The sequence below is a fragment of the Myxine glutinosa genome, chromosome 1 (genome assembly GCF_964187855.1).
Source record: "Myxine glutinosa chromosome 1, kmMyxGlut1.1, whole genome shotgun sequence".
Classification (NCBI taxonomy): domain Eukaryota; kingdom Metazoa; phylum Chordata; class Myxini; order Myxiniformes; family Myxinidae; genus Myxine; species Myxine glutinosa.
This window is the reverse complement of record NC_136261.1, coordinates 81,096,989-81,117,453: the sequence shown is the minus strand read 5'-3', so window position 1 is coordinate 81,117,453 and position 20,465 is coordinate 81,096,989. Positions and strand designations below refer to the sequence as shown.

Below are 20,465 nucleotides of genomic sequence, written 5' to 3'. Positions count from 1 at the left end.
GCTTCTAGCTTTTGATTGGTTAACCAATTCAATGACCCAGTATGTGAATTCTGAAAATTTCAGATCAATTGCATGAAAATTGACGATATTATGTGACGCTGACCTTTGACCTTTGGAGAAATATCATTATTTTGCCTTCTTATTATCATGTTAAAGCTTTGGTGAAAATGTGATGACAATATCTTAATTGGTTTTAAAAAAGTTGCACACAGACAGACACAGACACACACACAGACACACAGACAGACACACAGACAGACACACAGACAGACAGACAGACGTGATTACAAAACCCCGTCTCTTGATGTGGAAGGGACAGGCTAAATATAGTCTAATATGGGGTATGATAATTCCCCACCTCTTTCATGTCTGTGGTTTTCATGCAGTCGGTTGATGTCCATTCTACTCAAAAACCTTTCCACACTCGTTACATCTACACTCTACAGCCTTCATTATCCTAAACATCTCCATCGGATCCCCTTGTAATCCCCTCTTTTGTAATGCATAAAGTCCTGTCTCCTTTACTCGTTCATCATGGCTAAGTCCAGCTTGCCCATGAATCGATCTAGTCACTCTGCGCTGGACTCTCTCCATGGAAGCTAAGTTCTGAGATGTGGTGACCAAAACCGAACACAACATTTCAAGTGAGAGGTCTCACTGAATTTCTGTGCAATGTTAACACCACTTCTTTTGAGTTATAAGTTATCCTACTATGAATACAACCTAAAACCATATTAACTTCACCTATGGCTGGCTGGCACTGTGATGTCTGTTTCGTCCTGCATCTATAACTGCCCGCAGATCTTTTTCTTGTGTCACACACTCCAAGGCTGCCAATATCATTATATAATCCCTATTTTCGTTATTCGTGCTGAACCCCAACACCTTACATTTACTGAAGCCAAACTGCATCTGCCAATCTTTTGCCGAATCAATAAAGTACCTTATATAAGTTTTTCTGAATCAGATTACTCCCTCGCTGCTGTGTGCCTTATACCCCCAAGCTTAGGGTCATCTCCAGATTTGGAAAGCCTACTCCCAACGCCAATATCTAAACAAGAAAAAGAGCAATCAGAGGTTGCAAACCCTCGCAATGATGTATTTTCAGTGGTTTTTAAGGCTTTTGTGTTAAAACAAATATGGCGACCGAACCACGTGACCGATGACGTCATCAATATTTTTTTCAAAACTAATTTATTCCTAGATTATGCTCAAGAAATTACATCTTCATCAGATGAAGTTTTGTACTTGTCGAATTATGATGTCATAATGGAGGCACCTATGACATCATCATTAACATATTTTATTCCCCATAGAGAGTTCTTTACAATGAGCCATGTCTCAATTTTTTCTATTCAGCACTTTCCGAGATATAGAGGTGCAAATTTTTCCCATTTTTACAAGATGGCGGCCGAACCACGTGACCTATGACGTCATAATTAGTCCCCTACCGGTGTACACCGGAGGGGACTATAGGTTTGCACTCCGTCCCTCCGTCTGTCCGTCCGTCACGCAAATAACAGCTTTCCGGACTTTTTTTCTAAACCCTTAATGCTAATGATTTCACACTTGGTACATGGTTTCCTCATGATAAGTTACAGATCACGTTCGAACTTCACAACGTTTCGATCATTTTTGACAAAGTTATGGCACTTTGAACTTTGGTAATTTCTCCAACAGTTTTCCGGACTATAATTTGGAGTGCGGTAAGTCAAAGCTGTTAATATTCCTTGTTTTAACTCCAATTTACATTCTGTTTCCACTTTTAGTGAGAAGTATAGGGTCTGTGCAACCATTCATAAACTTTATTTGGTGCAAATTCGAAAATTTTTAGCCGAGTTACCTCAGACTGTGAGTTAGTAATTATATAATTCACACATAGTGCAATACGTGCAGGCTGCTCAACGGAGCGACCTTGCGGGCTTATTTTAACTCCGATTTACATTATTTTTCCCCTTTTAGTGAGAAGTAAGGGTCTGTGCAACCATTCATGAACTTTATTTGGTGCAAATCCGATAATCTTTAGCCGAGTTACCTCAGACTGTGAGTTGGTAATTATATAATTCACACAGTGATTCACACGTGCAGGCTGCCCCAACAGTTTTCCGGATGACAGACTGCCGGTAGGGGACATGTATTGCAGCGCAATACTCAGAATGCTTGTTATCATTAGTAAATTCTACAGGTGGAATTGCACATATGGTGAAAATTTCCTGTCAATCGGACCAACAGTTGCAGAGAAAATCATATTTATTCTGTGCGAACAGACAAACAAATGGACTCAAATGCAATAACCTCTCCTCTGGCGAGGGTAATCATTGATGTAGATTATGAATCCTACATTGGTACCATATTACTTACATCCTCCCAGCCGGATATCCTCCTGTTCACCATCACTCTTTGCTTCCTGATGGGAAGCCACTTCCCCATCCAGTTGGATAAACCACAAGCCCTCACCTTAGTTGACAGCCTTCTATGTGGTACCTGCACAAACGCTTTCTGAAAGTATAGATAAACTACATCAACTACACTTCCCCATCAACCCAGTCAGAAACTACTTCATGGAATCTTACTATAATTCACCAAATGTCCGTCCGTCTGTCTGTCTGTCTGTCTGTTCGAAGGTACCGTAAAAACTGCTGAACCGATCGCAAAGATATTTTGGGTGGATAATCCTGGGATCTCCAGGAGTAAAATAGGCTATTTAGTTTTCCCAATTTCAGCTTTAGTCGCCAGCATTCTCAGGTTTGGAATCCCGCATAACATTCGCGTTCGCATAACGTTCATTGTTTTCATTGTGACGATGTTGTTTTCCCGGGTGCCGCACCAACGGCTGCACCAATCGCTGCACAGCTACACCGATCGCTGCACAAGGATAATATGTTGTTTGGAATGAAAAAAGAGATATCGAGTTCAAGTGAATGACGACATGCCGTTTGACGACATGCCGACAATGACGACATGCTGACATGCCATTTCTACTTTCTGAACGTGAACTTCGCGAATCGCCATATGGAGATTCGCCATGGTCCCACGATCGATGTTTCCATACGTGAACGTACCCGTTTGTTTGCGAACGGGTACGTTTTTCATGGAAGTCCTTCACGAACTTGCTGTCCAGGTCTGACGTGTGACTGAAGGTGCAACAGGAATGTGGAATTTATTGGTTTCATGCTTTAGCATTCGCCGTATCTGCATTGCCTGTTTGCTTCTGGCCTCCCACCCGTGCGTAGCATGGGTATCTCCCTGGTTACAATAAATTTGTGAACCATGATCTCCCTTTGGTAAATCCATGTCAATCCAAGAGAGAGGTAATGGCAACCACCTTACAGGTCCCGTAGAATAGTTATTTCATAACAAAACATTATATTATTACCTTCCCCTTATATGGGTTAGTATGTCGTTATGCGTTGGGGGAGGGAAAGACAGGCCCTCTACTCATAGGGGATAATTTGTCAGGCAGTGCATTTTTTTTTTTTTTTTTTGTATACTGAATCGAGGCTCGTGAAAGAGCTGACATTTACTTCACAAACAACTCAACCAGACAAACAAATGCAGGCTCAAACAAGTGCATGCAGGCTCAAAGGCACACCATCCAAGCACCAGGTAAAATTCCATTTGAGATGGTTTGTGGGGGCAGGAGAAGTGACACTCCACCAATCAGCAGTCCGGAAAATGCCCTCAAACATCCCCCACCCTTGCCAGGGCTTGACAAAAAGCCTTTGGGGATTTGATTCTTTCTCTTGGCCGGTCTCCCTCTGCCCCCTCTGCATGTGTGCATGGCTCTCTTGGCCTTTGACTTTGTTGCCTGTGCACGTGGGCTCTTGGTCGGACCTTCTCACAGGCCTCTGCACGTGATTCACTCTCTTGGCCGGTCTCTCTCTGCCCCCTCTGCATGTGTGTACAACACTCTCTCTCTCTGCACTCAGCACATGTGCATGACTTGGAGTCTTTCTGCACGTGCCTGTTTACCTGCCTGTGTTCATGCCGGGACTCCCTGCCCAAGTTCGTGCTGATGATTGCCTTTGCCTGCTCATGTTCGTGCTGACAATTGCCTTTGCCTGCTCATGTTCGTGCTTGGGATCACCTTTTCATTTTCCTGCTCGTGTTCGTGCTGGGGATCACCTTTGCCTGCTCATAATTCGTGCTGAGGATCACTTTTGCCTGCTGGTGTTCGTGCTAAGGATCATGTTTGCCTGCTTATATTTGTGCTGAGGATCGCCTTTACCTGCTCGTGTTCATGATGAGGATTGCCTTCTCCTGCTCGTGTTCATGCTGAGGATCACCTTTCCCAGCTCCTGTTCGTGCTGAAGATCACCTTTGCCTGCTGGTGTTCGTGCTAAGGATCACCTTTGCCTACTCGCGTTCATGCTGAGGATTGCCTTTACCTGCTCGTGTTCATGCTGAGGATTGCCTTCTCCTGTTCGTGTTTGTGCTGAGGATCACCTTTGCCTGCTCCTGTTCATACTGGGGATCGCCTTTGCCTGCTCGTGTTTGTGCTGGGGATCGCCTTTGCCGGCTCTTGTTTGTGCTGGGGATCACCTTTACCTTCTCATGTTTGTGCTGGGGATCGCCTTTCCATACTCGTGTTCATGCTGGGGATCACCTTTACCTGCTCATGTTTGTGCTGAGGTTCGCCTTCACCTGCTCGTGTTCATGTTGTGGATCGCCTTTGCCTGCTCGTGTTTGTGCTGGGGATCTCCTTTCCATACTCAGGTTTGTGCTGGGGATCACCTTTACCTGCACATGTTTGTGTCGAGGTTTGCCTTCACCTGCTCGTGTTCATGCTGGGGATCGCCATTGCCTGCTCGTGTTTGTGCTGGGGATCGCCTTTCCATACTCGTGTTCGTGCTGGGATCACCTTTACCTGCTCATGTTTGTGCTAAGGTTCGCCTTCACCTGCTCGTGTTCATGCTGTGGATCGCCTTTGCCTGCTCATGTCCGGGCTGAGAATCACCGTTACCTGCTCGTGTCCATGCTGAGGATCACCTTTACCTGCTCATGTTCGTGCGGAGGAATGCCTTTGCCTGCTCATGTTTGTGCTGGGGATCAACTTTGCCTGCTCGTGTTTGTGCTGGGGATCGCCTTTACCTGCTCGTGTAGGGGACTGCCATTTGCTGGCCTGGTGCTTGTTGGTGAGATCAAGACAATGGTCATCGTGAGGCGAAGCATCTGATAAAATCGTAAACATTTTGCCAAAAGGATCCCAACGTTCATTCCCCTTTCACCTCTCCCATGAAGGTGTGCTGGGCACCCTTGTTGTGTTTATTCCTAGTAATCGTCATAAGGCATAGAATAAGCTAAGTTTCTGCCTCTTTTCCTTTCTTTCTTTCCTATCGATAAGTTTCACTGTAAATACTTGCAAATAAATCGAATCATTAAACGTTTCCTTTCCCTCTGTCCGTGAATGTCTTTTCTTTCATTGGTCCGCCATTGCTCGCACCCAGAGTAGTGATCGTCCTAACAGGACGATCCGTAACAAAATGAGCATCAGCCCGGCGTGTACAAATGGTTGCTCGGCCATCTAAATTTCCATCCAGGAACAAAATAAAGTTGTACACTGCTGGAGGGTAAGTTCCCCGATTGAGGCCGTCATGTGGTAAAGGTAAGCGGTGACAGATGATTGGACCCTGCTATCGCGCAACAAAGCAATTGGTGTTTGTAGTTGCTGATTCGCAACCTGGTTAAGTACGAAGTTATTTGTGCACGGCAGCCTCAGGTCCGGTAAGTTTGGGAGGGAATGGATGCTAACCCCCTCGTAGTAGGCCCCGAACCCCAGGCCGTAACAATATTTCCTTTTGGCCTGCCGAGTTAATTTCCTAACTAGTCTCTGCTTTCTCCTATACTGATGTGTAAGACTCTAGTCCTACCTGTTATTTTGTACTTTATGAGTGTGTTCTGCTCGTCCTTAATTACACTGTGCACCTCCATACTCATCCACCCAGGTCTCTTTCTGCCTCTACCTTTACACCTCACTGGAACATACCTAATCTGAACCGTACACATTTGCTGTTTTTTTTTTGTTTTTTTTTCAATTTTCGTCATAACAAGCCCAACAACCCACAAACAAACAAACAAACCCAAAGACCTGCAAATAAAAAGACACTTCTGGAGTTATTATGTAGTATGATACTCATGTTAAACATGACCTTTGAGTGAAATTTTGTAACAATTTCCATAACTTTGTCATAACTTTGCAAAACATTGCAATCACAATATGTGGAATGAAAAGCTCCCCTGATTTGGATCTCCTATATTATAGTTGAAGATGCTTATGCAATCTCCTAAAAGACATTTGGCAAGAACTGATTCACCTGAAGCAATGTTCAGGACCTGAAAGTGTCTCTGATCACCTCCGCAACATCTACAGATGAACATATTAAAATAATTTGTATTAAATACATGTTTAATTTATTTTCATTTATTATATTTTCTACAGAAATACAATTTTATTAAATTCATTCATTCGTCCAAGTTAAAATGAGTTGTAAAATGCGCCACCAAGATAGTTTTTGGTGTTTTTGTTTCAGGCCACTTCCTTGGAAATAGATCGGTGATTAACGTTTTGCGTGACAGTGGATTGCATGTTGAGCACGTACCTTCTGACCGAAAGATCAACAGGTAAGGTTGAACACTAAATACTTGGTTTCTAAGGATCTGATTGTCCCTGCTTCCGGGAACAGAAAACTCAGTTGTGATTACATTAATATTTTTCTTTGAGATGGTCATCACCGATTGGACAGCAGTGTTTGTGGAAGTATTTGAGCATAGCCATGCTGGTTACTGCACTCTGATTGAAGATGTAAACTTTGCAATGAGTAAGTCCCAGATGGTTCATCAACTGTGAGTACCAAGTTACGGAACAGCTCGTGTCGGAGCATGCGATGTGGATTCCCATAACAAAAGATCTTGACATTTGCTGATGATCGCTCCAATCATGACGCAAAACATTAGAGAGAGAGAGAGAGAGAGAGAGAGGAGAGAGGAGAGGAGAGGAGGGGAGAGGAGGGGAGAGGAGGGGAGAGAATGGGAGATAGAGGAATAGGAAGGGGAAGAGGAAAAGGATTATCTGAAGAATTCCTTCAGCTCACTGATCGAGAGGTAGGGAGAGTGTAAGAAAACTGTGCAGGATGGTTTTGTAAATGTCTCTTTGCAAAACTCCCAAATCCATCTACCCTCATGGACAAAGGTCGACATGGTCAAGAGGGCACTTTTGATTAAAAGCATTAGTGAAGAACTAGGAAATCTGTTTGCCACATGTTCAAGGATACACTTAGCCTTTCTCGTGGAATCACCAACACTTCAAGAAAAACACGTGCCAAGGAGAAGCTCTCACTGAAAAACCTGAGAGCATTTCATTATTACACAACAGGGATAAAGTGTGTCAGGCAGTGGATTTGTTTCTAATGGTGTGTGTTATTCTTAACCTGCGTAGGAATTTGGATTTTAGCCAGGCGGTACAGCACAAAATTGTCGACTATTTTTTGAAAGGTTACTTGGGATCATTTTAAGTTTGGCAGTGATTGCTGGGAGATGGGACAGCCGGCTTTACATGCCACATTTAACGTTGTGATGCAACGCCCTGGTTGCCAAACAATAGGATAGCTGTTTATAGTCGGGCTGAGCTATTCTATCAGCCATATATATTCTCATAACTATGGTAATTATCAGCCAAGTTGAAATTACTAGTACACCCACTTCCCACTGAAAAGGCAGGAAGGGTCATCTTATTAACCTCTGTGTGGTATACAGATTACAGTAGATCTACGCCCAGGTCGGGTACTTTTGCTTTTGCATCGAAAACCTCACACATGTCGAGATTCCTCCAAATTTCTTTCATTTTAGCATTAAACGGCAGTAGCGACTGTTTACAAAGGTAATCAAACATGTTTCTGGCTTATAATATTTTTTACTTCTGGTAGGCCTGTGCCCCAACAAAACGCCACAATGCGCTACTTATTCCCGTTAACACGGCGTTTGTCCAAGGAGGAAAAGCCCCTTTAGTCCATGAGCCAGACACAATTTGAGTATCAATTGGGGGAGTAATCCCCACTATTATTTTCAGTTAGACCAATGTTTGTAGTATTTGAAAAAATGTGATGGACGTGTCACCGGCATAGCTTTATGCCATTTTGGACGCCATCTTTAAAGATGAGCTATGGCGCTCATACAGAAGCTTCATGGGGAAAACCGTACCTTTGCAGAGCTCTCTGATCACATCTTCAATTCATCACTGCATGCTGGTCAAGGAAGTCATCACATTGATGTGATATTTGATTTTTTATTTTTTTTTGTATACTGAATCGAGGCTCATGAAAGAGCTAACATTTACTTCACAAACAAATCAACCAGACAAACAAAATATATAAAAAGAGGGAGCGGAAGACAAGATGGGGAGAGAAGGGGAAGCACACAAACACAACATTTGAGAGCAGGGAGATGTGTGGAAGGGAGAGGGCTTGGGGGGAGGAGGCGTGGGAAGGGGGGGGGGGGAGGGAGAAGTATAAAACACAAGTTCACAAAGGACTTCCAGGACAGAAGTTGGTATTTCAAAAAAGTGGAATTGGGGGGGGGGGGGGGGGGGGGGAGGTGGAGGTGAAATTAGCGGGGGTAGAAAAGATCAAGGTTTTGGATGGGGGAAGATAAGAGATGGTGGTGAACAGCTGTTTTAAAGACCTGGAGGGTGGAGTGGGATTGAAGAGAGTGAGGGAGTTTGTTCCAGAGGTGGGAGAAAAGAGGAATGAAGGAGTGAAGGTGAGCAGAGAGTCTTGATTTTGGCAGTTTAACCATAAGAGGGTTGCAGGCAGATCTTGTGCGACCTGTAGGAATATTTGCGGGGACAGAGCCCAGAGAGAGCTGGGGGGACAAGGCCAGAGAGGAGTCGGTAGAAGACGGAAAGACCACCAACCTGCCTGCGGTGAGTGAGTGAGAGGCCCTTGGAGTTAGCTTCATCGCGGGAGATTCCAATGATTCTGAATGCTTTGGTTTCAACAGCGTGAAGACGAGCTAGGTGTGAGGCAGGAGCACCAGCCCAGAGGGGAGAGCAGTATTCCATTGAGCTGCGAATGAAAGCCTTGTATGTGGTGAGGAGCTCAGGTGTGCCAAAGAAGGACTTCGCACGACAGAGGATGCCCAGTCGACGACTGGCTTTGGAGGCCAGATTTGAAATGTGGTTTTCCCAGGAAAGATCATGGCAGATAGTGAGACCCAAAAGCTTGAGTGACAGAACTTCTTGGAGAGGATTATTCAGAAAGTGGATGGGAGGGTTGTCCAGTCGGTCTTTTTGGAGAGACATCGTAAGAGTGTGAGAATCGAGGTTGTTACCAGTTTACAGTAACAGTCAATAAAATCTGCTGAGCGTGTGAGCCGAGGATCCCAAGAAGGTGTTACATTCAAGACAATCAGGGCAGGTCACAAAATAAAAAATTGGAGGCGCTTACTTGCAAGTAGTGATACAAAAAACAAGCTCACAAAGTTTCTGGCAGAGTCCTGGAGAGAATCTTCCAAAAGGGAAAAGCTAGGAAAGCAAATGATGTTCGTCACATACGAAGCCAAATGCTTGAAGCTGATAAAAGAAAAGTGGGAGGAGGTCCAGGCCCTGAAATGCAGCCACGAGGAAACTGACACGCGCTCGCTCCTGCATGCACATCATGCTGCAAGGAAATACCAGTCCCTTGTTTTTGTATCAGATGACACCGATGTATTTATTATCTGTCTCAGCCCAAGCAGTTACATTACCAGTAATATTTACCTTAGGCGTGGAACAAAGGCTCGCGTCAGGCTAGTTGACATTACCAAATTGTCTGCAGTATTAGGAAGTGAAGTGTGTGCAGCATTGCCTGGACTACACTCGTGGACTGGATGTGACACAGTGAGTGCCCTTGCAAACCAAGGAAAGATGAAAGCCCTGAAGATTGTGCAGCATTATCCAAAATACAGAGGAGCTTTTAAGTCTCTCGGGGAATCGTGGACCCTGGCAACGGAAGTCTTCAAGCCGATCCAAGAGTTTACATGTCAGCTGTACTGCAGGAACACAAAGATTGCAGGAGTGATTGATCTGCGCCATAAGATGTTCTGCGGAAAGAAGGGTGACATTGAATCTGGGCAGCTCCCACCCTGTGAGGACACTCTGATGCAGCACACACTCCGTGCCAATTATCAAGCTGCCATCTGGAGGCGCAGCCTCCGGAGCTCTCCAGATATTCCACAGCCCTCTGCAGGTCATGGTTGGGAACTAAACAATGAAGGGGACCTGACAATCCTCTGGATGACTGGTCAGGCAGCTCCAAATGTCGTCCTGAGTCTCATTTCATGCAAGTGTACACGTAGTTGCCAGTCGGACTGTTCTTGCATACTTAATGGATTTAAGTGCACTGATGTCTGCAAGTTGCAGACTTGCTCCAACATGGCCCGGGATGAGGAAGATGCTGGAGACCAACAAGTTTCCAATGACAGTGAAGACAATTAAAAGTAAAATGTTGCGACATAAGTTCATATTTGTGTGCGTAATCACAATGTTTTTCATTAATTGACCTTTTTCACCAAAAAGTTCATTGCAAGTGACCTTGACCTTTCTGAAATTTAACCATGATCTGTATGTTGTTGTAGACGGTTTTTATTTATGGAAGTATGAAATATGAATTGTCTGCATGATGTTGTTGGCTATATATAAACAAAAACATGCGTAATCAAAGTTTTCTGATTATTTGACTGTTTTCACAAAAAAATGTTTTTTTCTGCAAGAAAATATTTCAACTACCTAACATATATATATGTATATATATATATATATATGTATATATATATATATATATATATATATATATATATATGTGAAGAATCAGCTCTTCGTTTGCAAAAGAAGTCCACAATAGCCTGGAATGGCGCAGTTTTTTATTAAAGCCAACTTATACGGATCCGGAGGAGACCGACGTCTACAGCAATCTACAGCAAGAACATGCCAAGTCAAGCCTTCCTGAAAACACATTGATTCCCAGTCCATTTATATAGGGACACGTTTTATCAGGAAATCTCCGAGGGAACAAACAACACTGGGAGAGGTTCCTCCCACCGTTATCATTCGGGGGAGTCAGCCCGTCCTTATCAATTGTTTTTCTGGGCTCCGAGAAAACAGAACTGTAACTCACAAAGAGAAGAGTGTATGCTTAGCCAAACAAACCCATATATTTTATGGGTTTGTGTACATGAGTAATCCAAAGCATGTTTATACAGAGTCATGCGTTGCTGAGATTAAAACAAAATATATATAGTTAACGATAGGTTCATGTCATTCTACTTGCATTACGCAAAAACAAGCGCATGTGGGCGTGGTTTTATGACCAGCCTTGAAAAAAGCACACGTATACCATTGTCCGGCATGACCTCATTTTAAACCTTTCCTCATCCAAAACTAAAACGAAGCAAAAACCCTTTATTTACTTTATGAAATAGCATTTTTAGACATCATATAAATCATAACACATTAGCACCCAACGTCTATAACTGAACTTTAGGCAATAACAAATCTACTACTTGACATTCCTTCCTCTTGTCTCGTCGAGACAAAGTATCTTAAGAGACAACGTGCCACATCGGGCTTTATTGAAAAATAATTGTGTAATGCGGGTATTGAAAAAATAATTGTGTAATGCGGGTATCTCCCAAGGGCATATCGTGCGCCCAAAGCGCCTCGCCCGTGCATTTGGCGAACGTGTCGTGTGGTGCGTGCTCGGAGCCTGAGGGCTCAGAACATGAAAGTTCATTAACGTTTCGGATCCACAACGAAGACGTCTGGTCCAGATGAGGTTCTGCTCCGCCAGAGGGTGCATCACTTCCCCTGCGGAACTGGCTCCCCCCACCCTTTGCAGACGCAGTCCTTGCAGATCTTCGAAGTTAATCAACGGTCATGCCCATGAGGTCCCTCACGTGTTGCTGTTCTGGGGAATACAAAATGTCGTCAGTATCTTGTGTCTCAATTTCCTGGTCAGGGTACAGAGCGTAAAAATCCGAATCCGAATCACTTGAAGCAAAGAGATCCGCAACATGTGGATCAAAGAGATCCGAAACATTTGGATCAAAGAGATCCGAAACATTTGAAGAAAAGAGAGGGACTTCCTTTATGTCAAAGTCTCCCATGGGCGCCTGGTCGGCTTGCGGGTCTAGGACATCCGCGTCGGGTCCCTCAACCGCCAGACCCAGTGTCGCAATCAGATCCATAGTTGGGTCGGAAGGGGGCGTGCAGCTGTCCGCTTGTAATACATAAGCAGCGTTAGCCAGTACACGCAAGGGGTTTATAGCACAAGTATCACAGTCATCACATACACCGTTACAGGCAGCAGCCAGTTCCCACATGGGATCCACACAAGTATCACAGTTGCCACAAAATTCAATGCAATTTTCTGGAGCGCCGGTCGCAACTGCCTTGTTGAAGGACCCGTTCAGGTCGACGGCCTCTGTGGTCAGAGCCATAGTCGTTGTCGGCGGCTTCTTCAATTTCCATCCTGTAAAATACTTTCTCATACAGAGGAGGACTAGAGATTTCATTAGTGCCCCCCAAATTACTACCCCGATTATCACAGCCAGTGCGGTCAATAACCACTTCACTATGGTGCCCGTCCATCCCTGGAACCAGTCAGTGAGCCAGCTAAATGTATAAGAATTTTCGCGCGCGATCCGATCGATCCAATAGTATGTCATGAGCCGTAGCGGTGTCGTTTGCCACCTTTTCTAGGGCCAAAGCCAATTTATCTATCCGGAAACTATCCATGACTGTGCCCGCTCCTGGGAAGAAGAAACCAAACACCTTTTCCCATAGACTCCCGTGTAGTTTAGTGGTTCCATCTTCGTTCATGACTGACCTCTTATAACGCCTGTCCAAGGACTTTGGGTCTAGCTCATCCAGTATCTCAACGTCAGGAAGGACTGAACCCAGATAACATGTGCCCCCCCAATTATTTGGTAAATAGGGGTAAGCCTTGTCGCCGCATATAAACATTGTCCCATGGGGTGGGACCAGGTGGGTGGATAAGCCCTGGAGTCCCTTTACCACCCCATTAATCCTACTAACCCCCCTAGAGAATGTTATAGCCGTTATGTTGTGGTTGTGTTTATCTTGCAGTACTATTCGTAATGTAATCCCCGAGCTCCCTTGTCCCAGCTTCCCGGGGAGAGTGTAGGCGCATTCTGATTCTCCCATACGCAAGTGGCCGGAACCCTGGAGGCAGACCCTCCCTTTCTGTGGTTTGACCCAGACGGGGGCAGGCCTCTCGGCCACATGGGCAATCATTGACGGGCGATAATTAAATTGTCGATTGCAACTCTTGCCGTTGTCAACCCCTTCTCTTTCCAGCGTGGTGACTAAACATGGGGGATCGATAGGTTGTGAGCAGAGGTCATTGAGGGACAAGGGTAGCACTATCATGTGTATTCCTGTGGTGCCTGCTTGGGGAAAGTGCATGCACGACCAGCAGTGTGTCCTATTTTGAATTGTTGCCACTTCCCTGGCCACTTTCCAATATGTGTTTTCACCCTTCTTTGGGGCCTTATTCTGGGGTTGTGGCGTGAGTATGTATTCGATGCATGGTATGTAGTTCCTTTCGCCACCGGCCGCGCCAGGGGTCCAGACGCTGCACCGGACCTGCATGGTCATGTCTTTCCCTAGGCGTGTGCGTGTTTGTAGCTTAAAATCAGGGGTTCCCCATTGGTATCCTGGTTGGGCCAAGGTCTTAATGCTAGCTTGCCCGTCTTCCCGGAACTCTCGTTGCTTTTGTAGTATCATGCCAACGCGTCCAGGCCCTGCCGACAGTGCTAGCCAATTTATGTTCACCCAATTTGTGTGCAGGGCTCTCTGTTCGAAACATGGTAGTGATACTCTTTGTCCCCATGTTACGGTGAGGTGTCGGGTTTCGTTTTCGCATCTATTGGAATCGGAGTTTCCCCTAGCTGCTGTCGCTATCAATAGTATTGTACCTATGATTAGGCCCATCCTTACTGTGTTCTGGGGGTGTGGTGTCTGGTGCTTGTATGGCCAACTTACAGTGCGTGGCGTGGATCCACGAAGTCTTGCCCTCGCAAAAGACTGCCGTTGGTGTAGTCAGCAACACCTGGACTGGTCCCTTCCACCTTGGTTCCAAGGCGTTCTTGCAGGTGAAGTGCTCCACGAACACCTGGTCTTTTTCCTCTGGTGGAACACCTGGTCCACAAGTCTCCTGGGAGCGCCTGGTCTACAGGTCTCCAATTTCCTAATCCACTTTTTTCCAAGTGGATCCAATTTTATCCAATATTCAATTTTTAAATTCAATCCCTCTCTCAGCATCCCATTACCTGTTTCCAACATCAATAAAAATAAAATTATAAAATTAATAAAAAATCAATCATCTCAACTCTCAAATCGAATCAAAAAATAAAAATAAACGAAAATTACTTCAGCGAGAGTTTCCACTAGAATTAACACAAACCAACCACCTTTAACCTCCATTAACACAAACACAAACCACCATTAACCTCGATTAATACAAACAAACCACCATTAACCTCGATTAATACAAACAAACCACCATTAACCTCCATGAACCTCCCCCTATTATTTATTTATTTTCACGAATAAACAAATAATAGAAATAACCTGGTCTACTTCCAATTTCAATTCTGGTCAGTTCTGGTGTCTGGTCACACACAATGTTTTCCTCACCCACTGTGATTCGCTCACAATAGATTCTCACTGTTATGTCTGAAATTAAGCTACCCTACTGGGTATTCGTGAAGGGGGTCCATCTTTCCCAACCCCTTCCTTCACACCAGCCACTTTACGTTGTCCACCATACTCACTGAATTGTCATCAATTCTGAAATTCGTCTCATGAAAACACATTCAAGAGTCCGGTGTGACAGACAGCCAAACACATAGACACGCCGAAGACCCCAGGGTACCCATCAAACTAGCTTGTCCCCAGATCAACAACACAGCGAAACATGTAATTTTACTAAAATAATCACTTACTCATAACTAGCTGGATAACTAGCATAACTAGCTCAACACCTGGAACTCATAACTAATACTCATACCACTAATTACTCATAATAACTCATAATTACTTCTGTAATTACTCATGCCAATACTTACTCAAAATAATGTAATATCCCAATCTTCACCCCCTATGCAAATCGAAGCACCCCGGACAACCCACAACCAATATCAACCACTGTAGCCGCCTTCCCCTCCAGGCAGCCACACGCAGCCACATACATCTCCATCCACGTCACACAAGACAACAGCCAACCAGTGTGTCCACCACACAGAAACCTTTGGCAATGCAACAACCGAACTCCCAGACAACCAACAACAAAACCCAATCCATCTCCATGGCTCATCAAGCAGTTCCAACTTAATCCAGCTTCACATACCGATTTCCCCAAAACTCGTGAAACTTCACCCCCATTCTGGAAAAACCCTGGACTAAACCCTGACACCCTAAATAACTTCAGACCCATCTCCAATCTACCCTTTCTGTCAAAAGTTTTGGAACGTGCTGTGGCCACTCAACTCAAACATCACCACTCTGCCAATAACCTGTATGAAACATCCCAATCCGGATTCTGCTCCAGCCACAGTACTGAAACTGCTCTCCTCAAAATCACCAGCGACCTTTTCTCTCCTCTGATGCCGGCAACCTCAACATTTTCATCCTCCTCACCTCAACGCCTCCTTTGACATCATCAATCACACCATCCTCCTCACCCTGTTTAGACCAGCTTGTGCCTATTAAACCCAAATCAGTTCACTCCCAAGCTTCACATGGACCACCTACTACTCTCAAATTATCCACTCTGGCTCCGGAATCCCAAAAGCACTCTTCTCTACAATAAACAAACTAAATAAACAAACTTTACAACGTGAACAAAACTCCTCAGCGCCCTGGATACCACCACCTTGCTCCACACACCTGTTGGTGCACACCTGTGCACTCACACCTGGTGCCACCTGCACCCTCCTTCCTTCCTGGACCATTCATCCAAAGCAAAATTGACAGCATCTACAACAGCTTAATCACCACAATTCACTCCCCCTTAAGGTGTCCCCCAAGGTTCAGTTCTTGGCCCCCTCCTCTTCGTCCTGTACCTATCCCCCCTTGGTCACTTAATCCGTCATGCACCATAGCCAATGCACCATGGTCTCCAATTCCACTGCTTCACCGATGACATCCAGCTTTTTCATCTCCACCAAATCGTGCTCCACCACCACCCACTCTATCCTGACAAACTGCCTAACTGAAATAAAATTCTAGCTTCAGATCAGCTTCCTCGAACTTAACTACGCTAAATCTGAATTAATCTTTATTCCCCCCAACATCGATGGTTTCCCAGTATCCACATCCGGAATCTTGGCATCATCATTGACCAAAACCCTCTCCTTTGAAAAATACACTAAACAGATCATAAAGACCTTAAACCTTAATCATAAAAACTGAAAAATGCTTCGCCATGGAATAGTCCACCACTCATGTAAATAATCATAAGAGTTCTGCGAAACATCTCCATCTTTAAAACTTAGCCAACCAAATTTAAACCACATGTTTTCCCCCCAAAAAACAAGTCACATTCTTTGTATATTGCCAACATTGTTCATCGTTTAAGTATCATCCAGACCTAAATTTTTATAAACCATCAACTTGTAGATGCATTTATTTATATCCCATTAACCCAAGAACTCTCAATTGCTTGGTTATATTTTAGTAATGTCATATATCCATATTTCTTTTCCAAATTGTTCCTGATATACACATTAATCCCATCTGTCTTCGTTTCCAGATGAACTCAAATCAGGAAATCAACACAAATCCTTATTACCTCCAATCAATTCAAAATTAAATCAACAATTCAAAACCAGATCGGATCAGCGATCAGAAATCACTTTTCCAATCAACACATTCCAAGCAACAATTCATTCAAAGACCAAGCTTAAAAACACAACTCTCATCTTACTGTGACAAGTAAGCAACCAACCTACTTTACACTAAAACAAATAACTTTTCATCACCCCTTTCTTCTCCACCGCCTCTTACACTTAAACAGATCATAATTACTCACTCATACACTATTGCCCATCACCCAGTTGCCCCAGACCCAAACACAGGTTTGAAATCCCAGTAGGTTGTTCTTCAATCCCAACCATCATGTGATCCCAACATCTCTCCATTTATTTCGTTCCTCATGGGGTTGGTGTTTTATGGCCTTTACCTCTTACCCAATCACACTGCACATTATTCCCCGTCCTTGATGGATAATTTTACATCCAGATGGGCACAGCATCCCATTTTTGGCGACCCAGCCCTAAAACAAGCCCCTGGACTCCTTGCAGGCTGGACCAAAACCCCTGGACCTGCCTCCATGGAACAATGACGCCTAAGCACTCAATTAGCCCTCCCAGTACCAAAGACTTACAATCAGACCGACAGACAGACAAATAACAGAGGCATGTCGCCAGCCCCAGCACAGGACATCCCCTTTCCGGGCAGGCATAATATAATCCACAGCATCGAAATGCCAACTTCTATCCGGGGCCTCGCAAAGCCAAAATCCATGCATGCGTGCTCCATCATGCAACCCGATCTGTACTCGGTGCGCCCGGCGCCCCCTATAATCAGTGAGTTATAATAACCACAATATCTCTGGCACCCAGCTCGTGATACCACAATTTAATCCACGTTACTTGCATCTCTTCATCCTCACAAATGTCCTCCTCTTGACATGACTTAAATTAAATTCCAGCGTACTGTACCTGACGCGTCCAGTCGGCACCGGAAGTCTGTTTATTTCTTGAGACCCCTGAATCGGGACATCAACGACAATTACAACGACAAACAGGACTCGATATTCTCTGTTCATTAATTACGTACATGATTTTGGTTTTACCCACAATATATGTCCCGATATTCTCTCCAGATTTAGGTTCTATATCCTGTCGTTAAAGCAACACCCTGTAGACTGACTCCGCCTGTCGTTCTTCCAAGGTTAGTGAATTACCTCTGACCTTTCCCTTGCATATCTCGAACAAAGGTCAACTAAACTTTAAAAGGTCAAACTTCGAATTGGGGTAACCAGCGCTTTATTATTCCGCAAATAATACAAGTCCGGCGACAATGGACAAATGACCATTAATGTGGCTCTACATAGCATAATGCTAACTTCTACGAATCCAACAACCGTCACACTTCGTCCAAGGACCTTCCGTACGAGGCGTGCTTCACAATGCCCATCGCACATCCTTCCTCGTTCGCACAACGCTTCATCAACGCACCTCCTCGCGCCCACACCTTGGCACAAGCCACACCACATACCGACAGTTGAAACCTCAACCGTCCTCCTTCCTCGGATCAGCGTTCTGTTGAAAACGTGACATTTCTGTTCAAATTATTGAATTTCCAAATACTCTCCCTGCAGCGCCCGTGAGGCAGCTTGTCCCACATTATCTGCCCCCAGACCCATATGCGTTTTAATAACTTAACCTTATCAGCATCGTTCGCCAGCATACCCTTTGTCCGGCGCATCGATCATCCCAAATGCTTCGATGCATCTTCCAGCCGCCACTCCGCACTGTACCTTACTGTATGAACAAGACTTCCTGTTGGAACTTGACTCCGGAAATTAATTACTCTGTCTAGAAATCGTTTAATTTAACCATCCTAAATAAATCCATCCATCTATCCATCTTATAAATCCATCTTAAATAACGTATTCGTCCTGTGACATTGCCTGGCATATATGTCACAGCCGGCCACTATTCCGACATGGCTCATGACTCATGTCTAATTCTGACAAGAAGATGAAGGATGAAGGACATGATATGAAGAAGAAGATTCTGACAAGATACTGACATGTGAACGTCCGACATCCAGCAAAGTCGAAATGACCCACAATGCATTTGGGCACACACTTCCTCTGAGAGTGGGCGAGTTATCGCCGGCACTCTGAGCAACCTCATACAGCACACCCGACCCCAAAATGCACTATATGACACCAATTTCAAAGGTGAGCTGCCTCAGCGATACATCCCACACATACAATCCACAATATCTGCCATTGAATGAACTCTTCAATTCAAGTAAAACACACATATTGATTCGAATTCTGCAACCATCTCCAAGAAACCGCTTCATATCAACAGTAGATCGACAAGGGCACTCCGGGTGCTTTCCTGACCCGATTTATATCAATTCGCTTCCCAAACAACTCCCAAACAGATGAAAATCCGGACTCAGTTCAGGACCTCGCCTGTTCTCTCGGATAGACGTTAAAATGGACATTCCCGGCCTGAATTTCCCCCAAGTCGAGCAGATCACTTACAAAGTTTCACACCGAAACCCTCTGCTTTGCACTTGACACACAGACAAACACATTGGCCAGACACACACGTCAATTAACATCCCAATATACATTCATTCCTCATTCATGTTACGAGTGAGTCTCCCATTCTTCGCGCGAAACTCAGATCGACTCAAATCATGCCTTTATCCAGCCACTCCCAAACAATCTTTGCTCATTCATGTTACGTCTCTCATTCAAGGAAAAGGATTTTTGGGACTGGTTGGACGGGGGTTGGTTGAGGTGAAAAAAAAGGGAAGGCAGGGCGGGGTGTTGGGGTGTTGCCTAGAGCCCTGGGACTGAGCTCAGGTCTTGGGGGGGTGGGGGGGTGTTGCCTAGAGCCCCGGGACTGAGCTCAGGTCTTGGGGGGGGGTGGGGGCATGGTGGCTACCTCCCCTTTCGCGGGGTCTTGGTCCGGATTATGGACGAGCGGCATTAGCCGCTGATTTGCTTGCTTAACTACCTCCTTAATTGTTTCACCTGGCCCATTTCCTGTGAGCTTATTTATTTTCTCTTGTCCACCAGATCCTGGCCTGCTTTATCTGGACCTCTTGTCTAGAACTTAGTCTAGAACTTCCTGGCTTGACCTCGTAGTTGTCACTACCTTCTTGTCAAACCTACCTGGTACCTACGCATTTCACCCTTCCTGGCCATGTCCCTTTGGCCGTCTAAGTTTAGCCACAGCCCTTCGTTCCCTGGCATGCAATGGCATACCCCATCTTGTCTCTGGGCTGTTCCTTCCTGGAAAGTTCTCGGCCTGGCTCGACCTCACTTTCCCCCCTTCCCTTTTACCGAACGTTATCTTCACCGATATCCTGCGCAAATCCTTTTACTGGCCATGTTCCTATGGCCTTCTATGTTCCTATGGCTTTCTATCTAAGTTTAGCCTAAGTTAGCCACAGCCCTTCGTTCCCTGGCATGCAATGGCATACCCCATCTTGTCTCTGGGCTGTTCCTTCCTGGAAAAATCTTGGCCACCTGGTTTCAACCTATATGGCTGTCCGACCTCATTTTCCCCTCCTGGTGCTAACTGTAACTTTAAGCTTACTGTTAAGTCCTTACTTGTATCCTTACTATTATTTATTTATCCTGGCTTTAACAAAGCTA

At 44.8% G+C, this 20,465-nt stretch overlaps 1 protein-coding gene across 1 annotated transcript in view; it reads left to right on the top strand.

Moving 5' to 3' along the window:
- LOC137425572 (metalloprotease TIKI1) overlaps positions 1–20,465 on the top strand; it is a 200,493-nt gene that overhangs the window by 119,311 nt on the left and 60,717 nt on the right. The window contains exon 6 of the mRNA XM_068114135.2: positions 6,531–6,621. Within this exon, the coding sequence (XP_067970236.2) occupies positions 6,531–6,621 (91 nt within the window). The remainder of the gene's footprint in view (positions 1–6,530; positions 6,622–20,465) is intronic.